The 19,285-nt window shown below is 37.0% G+C and overlaps 1 protein-coding gene across 2 annotated transcripts in view; it reads left to right on the forward strand.

Moving 5' to 3' along the window:
- Positions 1-19,285, forward strand: part of KLF12 (KLF transcription factor 12) — a 470,708-nt gene that overhangs the window by 413,377 nt on the left and 38,046 nt on the right. The window contains exons 8-9 of one of the 2 annotated variants that reach the window (XR_006889121.1): positions 493-3,130; positions 11,775-11,858. Coding sequence is in view for 1 of the 2 variants with exons in the window: in XM_046664760.1 (XP_046520716.1) it covers positions 493-674 (182 nt within the window). In the remaining variant the exon portion in view is untranslated. Of the gene's footprint in view, positions 1-492; positions 10,109-11,774; positions 11,859-19,285 lie in introns of those variants that run through there. The other variant, XM_046664760.1, reaches the window with a different exon arrangement.

The raw sequence follows: 19,285 nt of genomic DNA on the forward strand, positions 1-19,285 counted from the left end.
TTTGCACATATTCTCAGTGACTGATAAATGGACATTGTATCCGAAAATAGACTTAAACCAGCTAAGTGATGGACATTTTGGGGGAGTATTGAAACAAAACATAGTTAATTACCCTTTGTAATTCTTTGTGAGTTTCAGCCTTAGAACCAAATCAACCTAAGTAGAGTTCTAAGATGCCTTTTGAGTCTGTCAGTGGTGATTATATCCAGTAGCAATCAGTCTCTGCCTTTTGATATTTTGACTGTGAAGTAACTTACCTGTAATTAAGGATGCAAGTGTTAATTGACTTGCCAGATGTCACAACAGGAGAGACGAGACTGAAACCCCAACCTGTCTGACCCCACACCCACTGTTGGGATGGTGAGGTTTCCTGACAGAGGATTACCAAATAGAAGATCCATGGAGACCAACCATTTCCCAAAATACAGTGCTCGCTTGGTATTATGGAAAAGTGACAGAGCACCAAAGCGTGTGTCCCTTTGTTTCTTCCAGGAGAGAAGCCCTACAAGTGTACCTGGGAAGGCTGCACCTGGAAGTTCGCTCGTTCAGATGAACTGACAAGGCATTACCGCAAACACACGGGAGTAAAGCCATTCAAGTGCGCGGACTGCGATCGTAGCTTTTCCCGGTCAGACCACTTGGCACTGCACCGCCGGAGGCATATGCTGGTGTGAGGAATGCGACCTGTCCAGCTGAGCGTAAGAGCTGGGTCTCTTTGCAGCACCCAATTCAGCAGGGCTGAATCCCCTTCACAGTGTTAACACAAAAGGGCATCACCATCCCACGATGTCTGAAACCAGAGCAGGAAAAAGAAGTAACACTTCTCCTTTCGGTCTGAAGGTAACCCCCATCGCGACTACACAAGAAACGTCTTCACGCTGGCCTGGGAGATTGGTGATACAAATGCTGAAGAGACAGGCATTGTTTTCCGTGCTGTGTACTCTGCCATTTAAAGATGTTTGTAGCTTGTACATTTTCTGAGCTGTCAGACATTTTGTTATTGATACTTTAAAGGTCATCTACCACAAATTGATGGCTAGAGCAAGACCTTTTAAATTTGGATTATTCTCCCATCATCCTACCCCTTAACCCCTTTTTACAAAAATTTTAGTTACTATCTGAGATAGAACACACATCCAATCTGTTACCAGCAAGCAGCATGACAGTAGAAAAGAAGAAGCTGTTGGAGAGGTTCCATTACCTGAAAAGAAAGGGGCACTCAGGCAGCCCTTTGCAATAGTGATGGCAACAAGTAGATATCACCCGCACCTTGTCATTATGCCATGCCCTGAAGAAACCCAACATTGAAGCTTTCATTTGTTTGTTGTTGATTGTTTTTGTTTTGTTTGATTCTGTTTTGTTCATCTGTTCGAGCAGAGGGACAGCGACATTTCAGTTGGAGTCTAGTCCTGGTGTCTGCCCTGGCATGGACTGGCACAGAGGTGTTCTGTAGTTGAATAGGAAGAGCCTGTCTAAAAAACTACTGCCCCACTTCAAATTGCAGTGTTCTGTCACCTAGGCATCATCTCTTCCTGCCCCTAGTATTTGATTACAAGGAATCGGGGGAAAAAAACTTTTCTTAGACACACTGGCACCAAGGTAAGAGGTGGGGCTGCCCAGGCAAAGTCAGTGAACATGAAAAATCAGACAAAGCAGAGATGGAAATAATGCGCCTCTTGAGGAGAAAAGCAATAATGAATAAAAGGACTTTCCTACAATAACTTCACTGAGGACTCACGTTACCAATTTTCATACTTACTAAAGGGATTGTGAAAAACACCCCAGCATTTTAGATGTCTTGGTTACATTTACAGCACTGAGGTAATCTTTCTGCTGTTTGTTGTCCTGCTTGGTTGAGTACCACAATTAAAGATTATGCTCCCCTTTTCTTGTTTGAAAACAGTTATTTAGTGACTAGAAAGGCCAGAGAGGCATAGCAGGGAATTCACTCTTGGGTTAATGGGTCAGTTCTCCTTGGAATCGAGTCAGTGGAAAGGGAGTGCTCCCTGAGGAAAGCCTGACATGGTGCTAGTCTCCTCACTTGGAGAGCCAAGGACAAGTGACTCTCCAATAGGTTCTTCTTTACAGATTTCATTTTCTAAACTGTGTTAGGACCCAGTGGTTCTGCATTGGCATCCGCAGGGATGTTGAACCCACTCATCCTATGCTGAGGGTGAGAGGAAGTTATAGTCCCGTCAACCCCCTAAATTACAAGCCTTTCTTGCGATTAGTAAAGTATACAGTAAACAAAGCAATACATCACCAACAAGCATTCTTTCTGAAAAATTATCTTATTTTTTTCCCCACTAAAAGCTGTTTTTTTCAGCTTTATGTGACTAAGGGGATTGGCAAGGTCTTATGTTATTGTTGTTGTTAAGATTTTTTATAGCTTAGATGTAAAAGGTTGCCAGCATAGACGTTTGCAATATATTTTAATTATAAACACTTGATTTGGGGAATTGCACAAATTAACCTCACAATATTACTAGCTCATTTTTAAATGTTTGAACATTCTGAAATAATTCCTGGTTGCAGAATTATCCTTTTTAGGATCATCTTCTAATTCAGATAATCTTATTCTGATGAAGCAAGAACTATAAACAGTGAAATAAGGACAATTATGTTGGATGGTATTAAAAGGAATTTTTTTTAATGTTCAAGCAACAGCATAATGATTTTCAGGTCAAATTCTGTCTTCAAAACTATGTGCTCTACATTTTCTGCCAGGTCTGAAAAATTCATCAGGCAATTTTCCTCCAACAAGGGCTGCAATTCTATTGATAAATAGCTTCTTTAGCTACACAATCTACTACCCACCAAGCACTGGGGTTTTTTTACCAACTGGAAAGTTTTTTATCTGTACTGTATGCAACTCCTACTTCTCATTGCCTGTGACCAGTTTGGATAGAAAGAGCTTTCTTGGTGCATGCCAGCGTTGGTTACCAGTCAGTGGCAAAGAACTCAGAGAGTGGCGAACACAACCCTGAAGCCCTTTCTGCTAGTCCTGGAACCTGCTTGGCAGGTAGTAAGTGAATCGCTCAGGTGAAGTGTGGACTTGATTTAATTCTGCCTGCTCTCACAAGAAGGCCGGTTCTTTTCTCTGCTGAGACATGTCTCGAGAGTGTTACAGGTAGGAATTTTTTTAGAATTCACAGAACTGACAGGCAGTGGGTGCTTCCTGAGTGACAGCTTGATTCAAATTTAGCACAGAACTAAATGAGCTGCTCCTCTCTAATAACACAGGAAAGATTCAGGGAAGTGAGCTTTCCTCCTCACCCTCTGAAAGTGGAAACCAGACTGAGACGGTAAGTTCACTGATAAACCTGTCAGCATTACGCCATTTCCCCCTTTTGACGTATCAGTACTTCTAAGGAGGGATCCAAGCACAAGCAGTGAATGAGTTGCTGACCTCGCCCCAGGGCTGACACTTATTTGGGGTTTGTCTTGGGACATAGGAGATTCTGCATTTTCTACAAATGTTTCCCCATGGAAAGGAAAGTGGTTTGGGAGAGAAGGAATTGGATTTTTAGGTAGGAATATCTTCAGGCATGAGAAAGCCTCCTCCATTTCGTCTTATGTCCATTCTAGCCTCTTTGAAAAAGCACAGTAGATGACGAACAACAGAAAAGGAGTAGAATCCAAACGGCTTGTCAGTTGTTCCCTAACTGGAAGCATTCTTTGGTTTTAAATTTGAAGCTGCTCAGTTTGCAGCTGGATGTGCGTGCATGTTTGGGAACTTATACACAGGTGGCTATGCTGGCTTGAGAAGCTGCAGTAGACCTGTCTCTTTGCATTGTCGAGATTGATTTCAAGGAAGTTAATGTTATTTGAAAAGTTATGAGGTTCAGACTTTGAGGTTTTAATAGATTCCCTCTTCAAATTCTTCTAATCTTAAGTTGTTTGGGAAAAGAGTCACGCTTCCCCCTCCATCTCCAGCCCCATCCTGTCGATTGTGTGTGGACTCTGAGAAACCTGCTTGATGATTTGTCTTAAGTTCTATTAAGGCATTTAGACTGAAATTCCTAATGGCTTCACCATAAAGATTATACTATTGCCTGGCATTACTTTTCACAAAACACTATGGGACATTTATTTTCAAAAGCAGTTGAATAACAGTAACATGAACCACGTTGTTTTTTTTTTTTTAAGAAAAAGAGCACTTTTTATTCACTTTGAAGTTTAAGTGCAAAATAGGACGAGGATTGTCTGGGGGAGGGGAAGTTAAAAATGCCACAGTGTTTACAAATGCCAGTTCTGGGTGATTAGAAAGGCCATTCTCATGATAGTTGAAATTTGGAATAGCTTATACAAAGATTGTGTTCATTTTTATACAACTTTTTTTAACTTCAAATTGTTATTTGTGTTTTAAACATAAATATAATTCTGCACTTTGAAATCAGTTCATTAGAATGACAACATGTATATGGATAAAGATGCAGTATTCCTTTTCTGTACTTTATTATACTTACCAAAGCTGCAATTGAATAAATCTGGTGAGGTGAGGCCTTCAAATGTATTAATACGCCTTTGTTACGTTGTTATGACTGCTTAGCAGCGTAGCCATGATGTTGTTATAAAGGTGTCTTAACATTTATAGTAAGGGTTGACAGAATTTAAGCAGTGTTAAGAATACCAGCATCCATGATATGTTGAGTTATAGCCTTCGGATAAGGGACTGAACGTGACATAATTCTTATGACTCGTAATAGGCCCAGGAAGCCTTAATACTCATGTTCCACGATCTAGTCTCAGATTTTGCTCTTTACTGATGCCTGTAAATTTAGGAGGTAAACGTGGTCTACAGCTTCATTGACCAAATCTCTTCCTTCAGTTTTTCTGAGGTAGTACATCTCATTAAAAAAATCTTTCAGTTTGATTTGGTTTTGTTTAGAAAAGGGATTTGGTAAGTCATATCTTTCATGTCACATTTCTACTTATCCCACACTGCCTTCCACTTACCTGTACAGGCACCCCCAACACATGCACACCTGTATACACACCTGCATATGCAGCAGCCAGTGGGCTAATCAATATCAACAAAGAACTTTTTTAAAAGAGTGAATTTGTAATAATCCATGCTGTGTAGAAATGTAAGTTATTTATCTTAGGGAATCAGCTTATAATGCTATATATGACTTTGCTTGCATTTTATAGTTAAGAAGTGTACATAAAAAATTTAAAATGCTATATTTTCTCAGTTTCATTATAGAGTAATGTGTGTTTAGTAACCCATGTCCATTGGTACTTTAAATATGCTAAATACTGTGCAATTGCAATAGAAATTCAGATTTTCATAAGAAAATGAAATAGGAGGATACTGCATCTTTAAAAAATAGAGGGAAGATATTTTATTGTATTCGTAACGTGATAGTGGAAAAAGTATTTTCAAACTCACAAATTTTACAGAGGTTGTAAATAGTTTGATGAAGTATGTTGGGAAAAAGAGCTTCTAGTTTTCATCACAATAAAAAAAAAAAAACTTGTTCGGATATGCCTTGTATATCTTACACACAATTAGTGATATTGCCATGGGAACTCTGTTCCACTTTGTCAGAGCACATTCCTTGTGCTCTGACAAAATGGAGTGGCCACTTGTCTCAATTTAGCCAGGATGGTTTAAAACACAATGAAGTCATTTTAAGTTACAGACAACTGATTCCAAACTCAAAATGTCTTTGTCTAAAAAGGGGAAAACAGCTGCACAGGATTTTACTTGTGGTAAAGAGAAGCATCTAGCAACGGTTCTCTTTTCTCAGTCATCTTCCTCCTCAACGAAGTAGTTCTTGATCAAAAAAACTATACAGGTGTTTATTCTTGTTGAATTCCAGAGGGAATACTTTTAGCAGTAGCTACATGTTAACAAGATTAAGTGCTATGGATATGGCCACATGTTAAGTGAATCTATACTGGCAATAGGAATAAGCTAATGCCCATTTTCAGAAATGAATTAAAAGCTGAAAGTGCCTGTCAATAAAGATTATGACCAATGAGATACTCCTCTACTTTTCCACAGCAATAATTCTTCATCAGACTGGGTTTTTCCTCCACACTTGGGAAACACGCTCTTAGAGTAAATACATGCATGTAGCAAATTGAATCTGTGCACACTCCCTCAAAAATTCTTTTGTGTCTTATTAAATATACCTAATCTTGTTTACGTTAGCATTTCCTAATTTAATCATTCTTCTAGAATGTAAGAATGCAAATCTGAACATTAAGGTTATCTTCAGTGTACACTAATGGCGTATGGCGATTATAATTTTGAGATAAAAACTTCACTGTGATTTGCCCCAAACTTAATGAAGCACTGTGTGTGGCTCAGAAAGTTTTGCTCAGTTAACAAAGGCCAATTTATTTAGAGCAAAACACTAGAAATACTTGTTTGTTTTACCTTATTTTATCCGTGAATACCAAATGCACAAATCCATCTTTGCATTTCTTCATTTCCTTTTTCCCTAATTTTGAAATGAATATTGGCACATCATTTCTCCCTAAACAGTCTACTGAAGTACAGCTGACACTTAGTAAGCCTAGCCTTTAACCAGGGTTTGCAGTTAGTCCTGGAAATTACCAGATTTACATTCAGAACTTCACACATTTTTGCTATAATTATTTTACTGCTAAAAGTGGAGTCATGAATAGAAATATACAGTGAGATTATATGAATAGTCAAGAGCCCTGGAAATTCTCCACCCCTACCATCTCAGAGCACACATCCACCCAAACAAGCTATTGAGGGCTATCAGTAAAATTATACTCTTTCTGAGCCAAACATTTGGTAAGAGCAATTTAGAAAGTATGACTGTGATTAAATACTCAGGCTTTAGACAGTGAAGACTACCATGATGGACAGTGTTCTCCAGAAGCAGACCACAGGCCTAGAAAACCATCTACCATTTCCTCTTCCAAGTTTCAGAAAGAAGGAAAAGGAGAAAGAAATGTGCCAGGATAAGGGTGTAAAATAATTAAGTGTCAAAGAAAAGCTGGTGAGTTCCTTAAACTCACTGAAGTCAAGTCTTCTGACTGGACTGCTTTCTGCAAGTTGTCTGAGAGTACTAAAAGAACTTGAAAGGTCAAAAATTCAGCAAACCATGAAAATAATAACTATTCTTTATTAAACACTTACTGTGTGCCAAGCACTGTACTTGGTAATTTTTAGACACATTATTTATAATCTGTACAACAGTTCTGCATTTTGTGCATGGGAAACTGAGGCACGAATTGGGTGGCAGAGTTGTCCACAAACAAAAATAGTGAACGGTGGAGTGGGAATGTGAAGTTACCTATCTCTGGCTCTGAAACCTGTATTTCCACCACACCACACTGCACGTGTGTTCCCAGCAGCCAACTTTCCGTATTTCTAACTCTTAAGTAGTTCTATTATGGATTTGTAGTCATCATATTTTCCAAGATATATCTACATGATATACCACATAACTTGACGGTGGTACATAATATTTGAAATCAGTCTTCTGGAAAGTCATACACGAAGGATCATTATAAACAAACAGCAACAACCAGGTGTCTTCCTGAACTTGTTGCTTTCCACCTAAATGTTTGGCCTAGAGATCCAAAAGCATCGAAACTCTTCCCTACTTCGTAGCATTTGAGCCAGAGTGGGTCTTCTCGATTCTACCTATTTCTTTGTAGGTATAGTAAAAATTTTGCCACCTATGTGACCTTCTAGAGTCTGCTTAAGTTGCATTTGAAATTTTAACCTCCATGGAACTAGTTGTTAATAACAGAGCCTACTCCTGGTGGTGGTTAATGAGGCGGCAATCACAAACATTCAGATGATGAGCAAGGAGAGAGAACCTGTAAGTCCTTTTCAGACTTCTCACTTAAGAGTACTGCCTTGGAATGTTTTAAATAGTCTTATAAATAATTGGTTTATAGTATTATTGTTATTTTAATTGAATTTTGCGTAAAAAGCTGTGCAACATCAGGGAAATGAACCTTCCCTCCCCTTTTCTGTGTAGAACAAGGTCTCTGACAGTATTGATTCATGGAAGTACTAATGGACTCAGAAAACATTAAGAGAATGTCATTTCTCATGGTGTTTCTTCTTCTGAAATGAATCTCCTGAATTATGATCTTTCTCCTTGTTACTTGGCTGAGGGAAGAGATAAAACCTGTATAAACAAATTCTCTTCTTTGCTGAAAGCAAGCGTTCCGTGTGCACGACCCATTGTGAAAAGGGGCTCTCTTCTCGGTTAATTGGGTTTCACAAGCAATAATTTCTCAACAACAAAACCACAACTTTAGGTGAGTTGAAAAGAAGTGAATAGTGGAAATAGTCACATCAGTATTTTTTTTCTGAATTTCATATCTAGAAATTTAAAATATTTGAGACAACAGAGTCTGCCCTTTGTGCAAAGCGAGAACCAATGACTCTTTGTGTGAATTATTATATCTTGCTTTTTCCAAAGCAGGCTTACCAAGACTTTCACAGGGATTCATTTTTGTTGAGAAATGAGGGTGAATAGAAGGGTAGAATTGGGGGCAAATTCTAGTAAAAGTGCTCAAGTAATCAAAAAGTAAAGTATTTTAGGGACATACCAACATCTTCCCTTTCTGCTAATTTCATGCTCCAAAGATACAGCATAAAACATTATAGAAAATGCTTTTGCCCTACTTGTATTTCTAGTTTTCCCATAGAATTTTGTAATTACATCCAGACTACAATATATATTTTGTTCCTCAAACGTTATTACACTGGATGGATATTGTTGAACTGGGGCACTGGTGCCTATATTCAAGGCTCTTTCCTATCAACTTGTCTGTCCACAATTTGTTGTGTTTAAAAATTCATTTCTAAAAATCACCATCCTCCCATGGAATGGTGGCTGTATTGTTTTGTTCATGTTTATGTGGGACACATTGCATCACATGGCAAACCAACTCTCCGTGGATGTGAGATAACTACTTACAAAACCAGCTTGAAAACATCGTCTTATGTATTATGTCATCCTGCATCATAATGCAATTATGTGTATCATAACATGCTCATTTTAAAAAAAGAGAAACCAGCAAATCCATGTTTGTCCATAGAAGAATGTACTCAGAACTTTGTGTTGTGAAACGATGAGAACAGACCACCTTTAAGATACCCACCTGCCACTTAAAATGACTTAGTTATAATTAGTAGTAGTCTAGACATTGCTCTTGGTGTGTGGGGGTCAATTCAAATGTCATATTCTTTTGAATAAATCTCTCAGTCATATTTGAAAAAATACATGGGAATAAAGAAAAATATTATCTTTGGCCAAATCAAGCAGGCATCTTTTTCCTTTTCCTTGACACTTAGCTTATTATACATGATGTTTGGATCACAAGATCTGTCTGTGTAAAAATACAAAAACATCCTTTAGTTTACAAAACAGTTATTGTAGGCTTGAAGCCTCTGAACAGCAAATTGAAATAGATGTGCTGCGTCTGATTCACTTTACAGATGTAATTTTACAAAAGCCTCTTGGGTCTCTGACCCCAGAGAGTTAGAGTGCCCAGAGGAGGTCCTACGCATTAAAGGAGAAAGCCCCCAATGATGCTGGCAAGCAAATGTGTTAATTTCTTAAATCTTCATTTGGTTTTCTGTTCAGAGTTTTAATTGCAAATGAATTTATTTCTCCAGCTTATCTAAAGATCTAATTTCCCAATAGTTTCCTCTGCATTTATATACTCTGTAGTGTTTAGGCAACCCCTGTTATAAGTTTATTAATATTATGTAAGTGTTGTTCTTGTATTTATGTATAGTGTATGTATTGTAAATATACTCAGAGCTTTTTTCTTTTACTGTAAAATGGTGATTTTTTTTTTTTTTTTTGCCCTATGATAATGTAAAGGGAGACCCTCCTAATGAGATTCTCTCAGAGGATGATTATTCCAGTCTATTCTCAGATTTAAATGAACAAGTGTTATCGTTTTTAATGGTGTCTCAGACATATTCTGTTGGTGCATTGCTTTTCTGTATTCAACTTTCCTATGAATTGAGCTGTGAACCGAAATAGAGTTTAAACCTTTAACTGTATGCATTTGTATAATTATCTGAATGAAGGCATGAAGGTTAAATAAAGCATTTTGTATGGAACAAAACTCCTTAATTATTACTAAGGCTGACTCAGACACTTTGGAAATCATAGTTATTAAGCATTCTAATTAAACCTTTGTTATGAAAAGCTTTACCACTTGTGTATAGTAATTTAAAACACGGAACAAGATAGACTCTATACTAAAAAATGAACAGAGTTTTTATTTCATAAACCAGCACCTAAATCAGGATTCCTAACTTGATATTTTAATGAATGTAAAACTAAAAAGTGGTCCAGAAATATTAAGTGATATAAAAAAATATATCTTTTGGAGCCTAAAATTGAAGTTTTAAGACTTTGTGTATCATTTAAGTGTAGAATGATCCGTCTAGGCCATGCCAAGGCTGGTTTATTTCTGTAAATTTTTAAGAAAACTGGATTATAAGGCTTTTGAAAATAAGGTCATTAATGAGTAGAATATCTTTTAAATAATTGCTAAAATAAGCAGTCAAAAAATCTGTTTAAGTATCTTCCTATATAGTGTCCTTCAATTGAAGATGTACTAGGAAAATCCATTCTACAATGAGAATGGCAGTAAATACTACTAACAATTATGTAGAATGGTGATCGATGATAATTAAAGCAATATTTGAGTACTTCCTAGATGCCAGGCAGTGTTCTAAGCATTGTATCTGTTCCCTTTATTCATTACAAAAATCCTCAGTTAGGTTCTATTATTCTTCTAATTTTATAAATGAAAAAGTGAGGCACTCAGGTTAGGCAACTTTCCCAGTCAGTCTGATTCCAGGATTGGTGTCCTCAGCTAGTAAAGGGCTAAGGGTTAAGGGGATGGAGAAAGGATGGGAGGTAGAGAGCAGGGGTCAAGATGGGAGAGAGAGTTAATAGCAATGAATATCGTAGAAATATTCAACAAATAACTTTGATTGTGTACATGCAAATAAATACAAATAAACCTACAAAATACTATCCATTTCATACTCAGTAAACCATAGTATATGGTTTTATATATGAGTTTATATATATATGAGTTTAACAACTCATAAAAATCAGAGACTTAAGTCGATTTTGACTCACTTTGTTACTGATTCAAATCCATTTCCAAATGAACGTTGAGTTCTGTGAAATCGTTCTGTTCCACTCAAGGACACTGCAAGAGAAAGCCATGGGGGCTGCTCTTAACACTTCATTCCCATCTAAGCACACTCCTTCCGCATTCATTGGGAAGCTCAGTGCACTCTTATTTTGACTTTCCCAAAGCCAGCTGTTTTGAGCACTATGAAAGGAAAGGGTCCTAGGGGAGTGATTTCCTCGCCCAGTGACATCTTCCTTGGTACTTTCATGATAGTCGTAATACCAACTTTACAAAAGAAACTACTCACCTTTAAAAGGTTGTAAGATTCATTGAAAATTGAGGCAATAAACCATAAGTACATTTTTACTAAATTATTTGTGAAGATTTTAGATGTGCCATTTTAGAAATATTCTATTAAGGCAGGGACAATAAATTAGGAAAGTCTGTCTTGTTCTACACTGATGAAGCATGGTGGTAACTTGCAAGGCTGAACCTAATTCATTCAATTACTTCATTTTGGATATGACTTTGTAACAAAATGGTAAGTTGGACATTAGATTTATACATCTTTAGCCTGATTTTTTTAGAGTTGTCTGTAGGCCACACAAGCAGCCAAACCAGCTCACCAGCTTTGTTGTTTGTTTGTTTTACAGTTCACCTCAGGAGGCTTTGTCTTAAGGATAGACCAATGAGACAAATCTCATGGAATAGATCACATGATATTTAGTACTCTCAAGGTAATTTATTTGTCAGTGTTTCTTCTACCAACTCGTTCCTGGATACTTCAACAGTAGGTGGAATTATATGGGTGCTAGATAATTCCAAAACTTCCTCAATCGTCAACTTCTCTCTGGATGTTTCTAACCTAAACATTGATGGTTTCTTTGTTTCTCATTCTGTCCAATTTAATGATTACAAAACAACAGCATGAAATAGTTAAAAGTACTGAAACAGCAATGTGATTAAGATTAGAATACCTTGGGGATTTATCAAAAAAGAAAAAATATTTCAGTGGTAGAACAAAATCATACTTCCTAAAATATTATTTTAGTCCCAAATGGCCACTGATGATTTTCATACCGTATAGTACATTGTCTTCCCACCAGTTGCCTGGTTTCCTTAAACACAATGAGTTCCTTGTGCTTTGTCCGAGTGCTGTCTGGATTTAATATATTTCTCTCTCCCAGCAGTGTAATAAGTATAATTTACATCACTTCCTGTTTAGTCTAAATTCACCAATGAACGCCTACACACCCCATACACTTGAGTGATTGTCTATTTCTGATATAAATTACATTTTCCTTGTACAGGAACAACTTTCACATCATCTTTTTCTTTTATAGTTTCACTGTGTTAGATTCGTGTGTGTGTGTGTGTGTGTGTGTGTGTGAAACTCAGTTTTATCAGGCTATGATGATGTCAACAGCATCAGATTTAAGCAAGTATGCTAAAAACGGGTTCACTCAGCAATGTACCAGAATTGCTTAAATACATGTATAGCCATCATCATGCCCCCTTTTACTCTTATTATAACTACAGTTTACATGCATATATTATAATCCATCACTGTGGAGAGGATTGCAAGGCACTGTTTGTCTGTCCCATGACTTACTGTGATGTCCAGGTACCTTAGAGCTTTCAGATTGTACCAGAGATTCAAGTCAGTTTCAGCATCTCAAGGGTGGCCTTGCTCCTGCCCCAGATTCATCTGAACTCTTGATCTTGATCATAGACGAGGTCATGAGGTAGATGTGGTCATGAAGGGTTAAATTAGTGATCATCCTCAGGGCCCTTGATGCAGTGTGGCCAGTATATTCTGTTGCCGAACTGGGGTTGGTGGACCCTACTTCACCTTTCATTGCTGATTTGGAGCCATTGCTTTATAATATGTTAGCATGAATCCACACATTCACTTGGGCATTGATGTTAATTCTTTTGTAATATATATATATATATATATATATATATACATAACAATATTATGTATCTTAAGTGGGCATTTAATATATTTGATATGTCTAAAACATGGAAGAATGGTTAGGAAATTTCATAAAGTTTATTTATTTTGCCACTCATAACAAGTCATGTTATTGTGGTTACTACTAACAATTTTTGCATGCATAAAATAAGGAAAAGCACATATTTGAGTTATTACTCTGTATAGATACGTTCCTAATTGATACGGGACATGAAAATTGTGCCTAAGACATAATTCTTGACCAGAAGTAGGTTACAGCCTATTAGGGTAAATAAATACAGTTTCTGGGGGCAAACTGCATGGCCAAGTGGTTAAGTTTGCACACTCCGCTTCAGCAACCCGGGGGTCACCAGTTTGGGTCCTGGGCATGGACCTACACACCTTCACTCATCAAGCCCTGCTGTGAAGTCCTACATAGAAGAACTAGAATGATTTACAACTAGGATAAACAACTATGTACTGGGGCTTTGGGGAGAAAAAAAGAGGAAAACTGGCAACAGATGTTAGCTCAGGGCCAATCCTCCTCACAAAAAAGCAAGAAAAATAAATACACAGTTTCTATAGTATAAAATATGAATGGAAAATCACTACCAGAACTGGCTATGGTGTTATGGAAGTTTAAAGGTAGAGAGAATGGCTTCTATAACACAGATAGTCAGCTGGGCCTCCATGTCCCCTGAGGTCTACAGTGCATGCAGGTGCTCGGATCCATAATTCCATGCCCAGTGAAAGACCAAAGCCCTCCCCAAGATTTCTGCGAACTTTGAGGGTGTGTGCAGCACTGGAGGGAAGGGAGGCAGAACTGCTTGCATTATTACAATCACCTCACTCTCTTGGTTTGTGGATCATTTCAAGGTCTGATGTGTACTATCTCTGTTTCCTGTCCTGTCAGCCTCTTCCTTGACTTACTACACATGCATGCACGCATACATCACACACGAGTGTGCACATGTAAATTGTATATTCATTGTTTGCAAACTGAAGTTCTGTGACCTGTTAGTGGCAATGAATTCCATTTTGTGGGTCAAGATGAACATTTTCAGAAGTTAAATAAAGACTGGAATGGGATAGGATGGGATAGGATGGGATGGAATGGAATGGAAGAGAAGAAAGCATAGAAGATGAAGCGTAGCCTTTGTTTCAGTTATGTAAACATGTGCATGCATGTGACAAGGCACACTGTAAAAAATATAGTTTGAAAACCTCTGGTTGACTGGTCTCTCTCCTTTTCCTGTGCCCAACATCTCCTAGGGCAAATCCAGGTGTGCTCATTTCTCACACTGAGCAATTTATCCATTGTGATGGTTAATTTTATATGTCAACTTGACTGGGCCATGATGCCCAGATATTTGGTCAAATATTATTCAGGATGTTTCTGTGAAGGTGTTTTCCAGATGAGATTAACATTTTAAATAAGTGGACTTCAAGTAAAGCAGATTACCCTCCAAAATGTGCATGGGCCTCCTTCAATCAGTTAAAGGCCTTAATAGAACAAAGACTGACTGCCTCTTAGAAAGAAGGAGTTCTGTCAGCAGATGCTTTTGGACTTGAACTGCAACTCTTCCCTGAGTCTCTAGCCTGCCAGCTCACCCCATCAGAGTTTGAACTCACCAAGCCTCTACAATCATGTGAGTCAATTCTTTAAAATAAATCTATCTAGAGATACAGATAGATACACACACACGCACACACACACACACACACACCTCCTGTTGGTTTTGTTTCTCTGGAGAACCCTGACTAATACACCCATCTGTTTGGTTGCTCAGGCTAGTCTTCGTCTCCCTGACTTTAGAGTCTTACCTTTTGCCCTACCGAAATATTTTGCTAAATAAAGGTAGCTCCTTCCTCATGAAAATTCTGGTGCCAGTTACAGTTTGGAATGGAGATCTTAAGGTCATATGATGAGGGATGTGGCATTTGAGTGTGAAGGCAGCTTCAGCTTAAGGCTCATATCAGGTGATGTGTTTGGCTGCAAGTATTTCAACCAGCTTAAACAACAGAGGAATCAGTTGATTCCCATAAGAAAGACCTAAGGTACCATAGTCTTTTCAGGATTGGTTTATCCAGTGGTTCCTGTTCTACCTCCCTGAAACTTTTGTTATCCCTTTTCTTTCCTTCTGGGAGCTTCTTCCTTGGACTGTAAGTGAGATGGCTGCAAAATTCCCAGGCCTCACACTCATGTACAAGCATAAAAGAGGAAGAGAGAGACTTGCTCACGGAATCTTTCCCACAAGCAGAAACAGGAAGGAAAACCTGTAGCAAACCTTTCTTCCAGTTTCATTGGTCCAAATTCAGAAACAAGCACATTCCTGAGCCAATCTTTAACAAGGAAATCCTTAGATAAGGCCAGTTCCTTTGTACTGGAAGTTGGGGTCAACTTCTCCTGAGACTCATGAGGTTCATAAGGGAGCAAAACTGAGGTTCAATGAGAGTTGAGATGTTTTTTCAATTTTTTATTTTGAGAATTTAAAAACCTACAGAAAAGCTCAAAAATAGAACAGTGAACATCCATATACTCTCCAGCCTAGATTCACAGTGCACAAAGTATACACATTTTTTAACTGCTTAAGTGCAAATTGTGGACATCTCTAGACTTCTCTGAATATTTCAGCATCTATCATCTAAGAACAAGGATCTATTCCCATCAAAGTTGTGAAAATGTCTCAGTAATGTCTTTTATAGAGTTTTAATTTTTGGATCTAGATCCAATCAAGGGTTACAGAGTCATTAGCCTCCCCTCCCTGCTTTTTTTCCCTGCTTTGTTTGTTGGTTTTTTTGTTTTATTTTTTGCTTGTTTTGATGATGTTCTTTCATGATTTTGACAGTTGTAAAGAATCCAGGACAGTTGTTTTGAAGGTGTCTCAGTTTAGATTTCTTTCTTTATGATTAGATTCAGACTAAACATTTGTTTAGCAGGGACTACATAGGTGATGTACCCTCCTTAGTGCCTTGCATCAGGCAGGACATGAGGTGAGTTTCTCCCATTATTAGTAATGTTAGGTTTGATCATCATTATGAAGATGCCTTATCCCTCTAGTGTGTTTTGTATGTCCTTGAGGTTTTTCGGTCCTTGAGGTTGAGGTTATATCCTTAGTCAGAAAAGACTTTGCAGAAGTTATTTCATTAAAAAAATAAAGATGTAATTATTAAAGTAAAAATTCCAAAGTTTAGTTCTGCTTTAACCGTTTACTTCAATATTCAAATGGTATTATGTTTATAAATCTAGCAAATGTAACATTTATTTGTAGGGGGCTCCAAACAATTAAATTCCCTTAAACATTAAAAACTGAATTTGTAAATGTAATATATTTGCTTTCTCTTTTAAGAACTTTAATAGATTAATAACAAGCAGTACCAAGAATTAAATGCTTTTATAAATCTATTCAACTTTAGATATGGTGATTCTTAAATTCTTTAGGTGTTCCAATTTTGTATATAAATTTTATAAGATTTCAACTTAAAATTTTAAAAATTAAAATCATTGCTTAAATTACATATTTTAAATTAGATTCACAAGACTTACTTCTAACGGGACACATTCTGTTAGTTATTCTCTTATTTATTACAAATGTATAAAATACCAAATATACACAAATTCCTTACTCAAAAATATTAACACTATGATTCGATTCCCAAATATTTCTATACTTAATTATAAATTTTCTTGGAATTAAAAGGAAACAATTTTGAGATTTCAAATAGTTTGAGGGCTACCTTCTCAGATGGTTGAAGTTGAATGTGACTAGAGATCTCATTTGAGACAGTGATACATAATTCTCAACACTGATGGGAAACCTATAGGGTTATAAACACGGAGATCTATTTCTAACACAGAATAGGAAATCTATAATTTAGTAAGGGTGGTTATGTACCCCATATTCCTGGGCTATATTGTTTTATTACCTAATTCTTCCATATCCTCAGAGTAGTCTATACATGCACATATATACACACAGACACACCCAATGCAATTCTATTTGATTGGACTTGCGTTTATTTGGTTCTTGATACATTTAATTGTATCCATATAGTCCTAAAGACTTTTGAAGATGATGGAATTTTTTTTTTCCTTATAATCATTCCTAACTAGTAGGGTTATAACCCTTATCAATATTAAAGTGACTATATGGACACAGAGATCTAAGTTAGTGATTCTCAACAGAGGGTGATTTTCCCCCCTCATGACATTCAGCAATGACTGGGGACATTTCTGATTGTCATGACTTAGTAGAGAGAGTTGCTCCCGGCAGCTCGTGGGTAAAATCCCAGAATGCTAATAAACATACTGCAGTGCTCAGGACAGTCCTCCAAACCAAAGAATTCTTCTGTCCAAACTATCAGTAGTGCCAAGGCTGAGAGACTCTGGTCCAAGGTCATGTCAAAGTCATCAGGTTCCCATAAGCAACCAACATTATCCATTCTAATCTGCAGAAATGACAGAATGAGCAAAGAACAAAGGATTTAATGGATGGATGGCATTTGGAAAATGGTGAACCCCTGCACTCTGTATTCCAGCAATAGTCAAACATCTGCACTTGAACAGACCTACATTCTTACCTCAAACTTTTGTACCTGTGTTCATGCTCCCCTAGCCTAAAACATCATTTTCTGTGTGTCTATTTGGTGAATTCTAATTTATTTATTACTTCCCCTATATAATCTTCCCTGAATCTATTTCCTATCTGGACAGAACTGGCTGGCATTTCCTCTTGTGCCTTAAACACACATCAAACATTGCACTTATAATACTGTAAGTAGCTGGTTACATATCTTTTTCTTTGTTAGACTGTGAGCTGTTTGAGAGCAGAAATTGTGCCTTATTCATCTTTGAGTCCACAAAGCTTGGCATGTGGTAAGCACTCAATAAATATTTGATGGCTACATAAATGATCCAATTTATAAATAGGATTTTAATGAGGAGAACAGAAACAATAAAATGGAAAGGGTGCTTTTGGATTCCATCACAGAAGGCCATAAGGCTAAATTCTGAAATTTAACCTTTATTATTTAGGCAATAGAGAGTGAGTGATATTTTTATTCCTAAAAATGAATGTTCTGGTAAATTTTTTGAAAATTATGTCATATTTTAAATGCACTTCCTTATATACACACCCACATGCTCACATTCACTCAAATACATTAGGTTTTCGTAAAGAAATGGCACAATAACATAACTGATAATTAAAAATTTTCTCACATGTCAAAATGAGCATTAGTAGGAGGCTTATCAAATTATATTCCATAATCTTTCACTGGAACTCCCCTATATATATATATATATATATATATATATATACACACTGTGGTGAAATATGAAATTCCTTTTTTCAAAAATTAAAAAATAGAATTTTAGCAACATATCAAAGCACTTTATGGAGAGAGAATATTGTGAAAAGTTCAAAAATTCTTAAAATTACAAGGTGTCAATTTACCTGAAAGTTTCTGCTCAGACTCTCTGCCGGTGCCCACGCTCATTAGCATCTGATTACCTTTTCATGATTTCAATCCACCAAGTCTTATGACAATAAAAAAAAAGTCTTTTTGTTTCTGTGACTTTAATACATTTTCATCCTTCCAAAGAAAATCTTTAAGACAATTCACATTTGGAAAGTCCTAAATTGATACTATTCCTCATATATGAGCTCTATTTAGAAATAGTTTCATTTGATCATTTGATTACTGTTGTGTTTTCAAAACATATTATATGATAAAGTATTTTGAAACCCAGAATGACAGCTGGTATACAAAATTCGTTGCAATCAGAAAATAAATTGTTTTCTTCAAGTGAAAAAAATGTGTTGACTATAGCTCTTGCTGAGTAGGTAGAATTGTAGAGAAACTTAATTTTCTAGTCAGAAATGCTGTTTTCCCTCACATCGTAGCATTCACGTGGCTTGGTAGCTCGCCCCTGTGACGGTAGGCACCTCAGGAACATGAAGGCAGGAGCTTACACAATACTTCCTCAGAGCTAGGGCAAGCGGGAACAGGCCACCTCCTCACACCATTAATTGATGTTTTCTTTCTCCTTCCAAAATTAATGTATTTCATTCTAACATTGTCATTTCCTGTCTTTTGTGAAAGATTCTGTCATATTAGAATCATTTAACCCAGATGGAGCCTAAAAACGTTTGCGTTTTCTTTTTTTTAAATTCATCTTCTACACTGATGTAGCTGTCTTTATTC

This window comes from Equus quagga, chromosome 6 (assembly GCF_021613505.1).
Source record: "Equus quagga isolate Etosha38 chromosome 6, UCLA_HA_Equagga_1.0, whole genome shotgun sequence".
Lineage (NCBI taxonomy): Eukaryota > Metazoa > Chordata > Mammalia > Perissodactyla > Equidae > Equus > Equus quagga.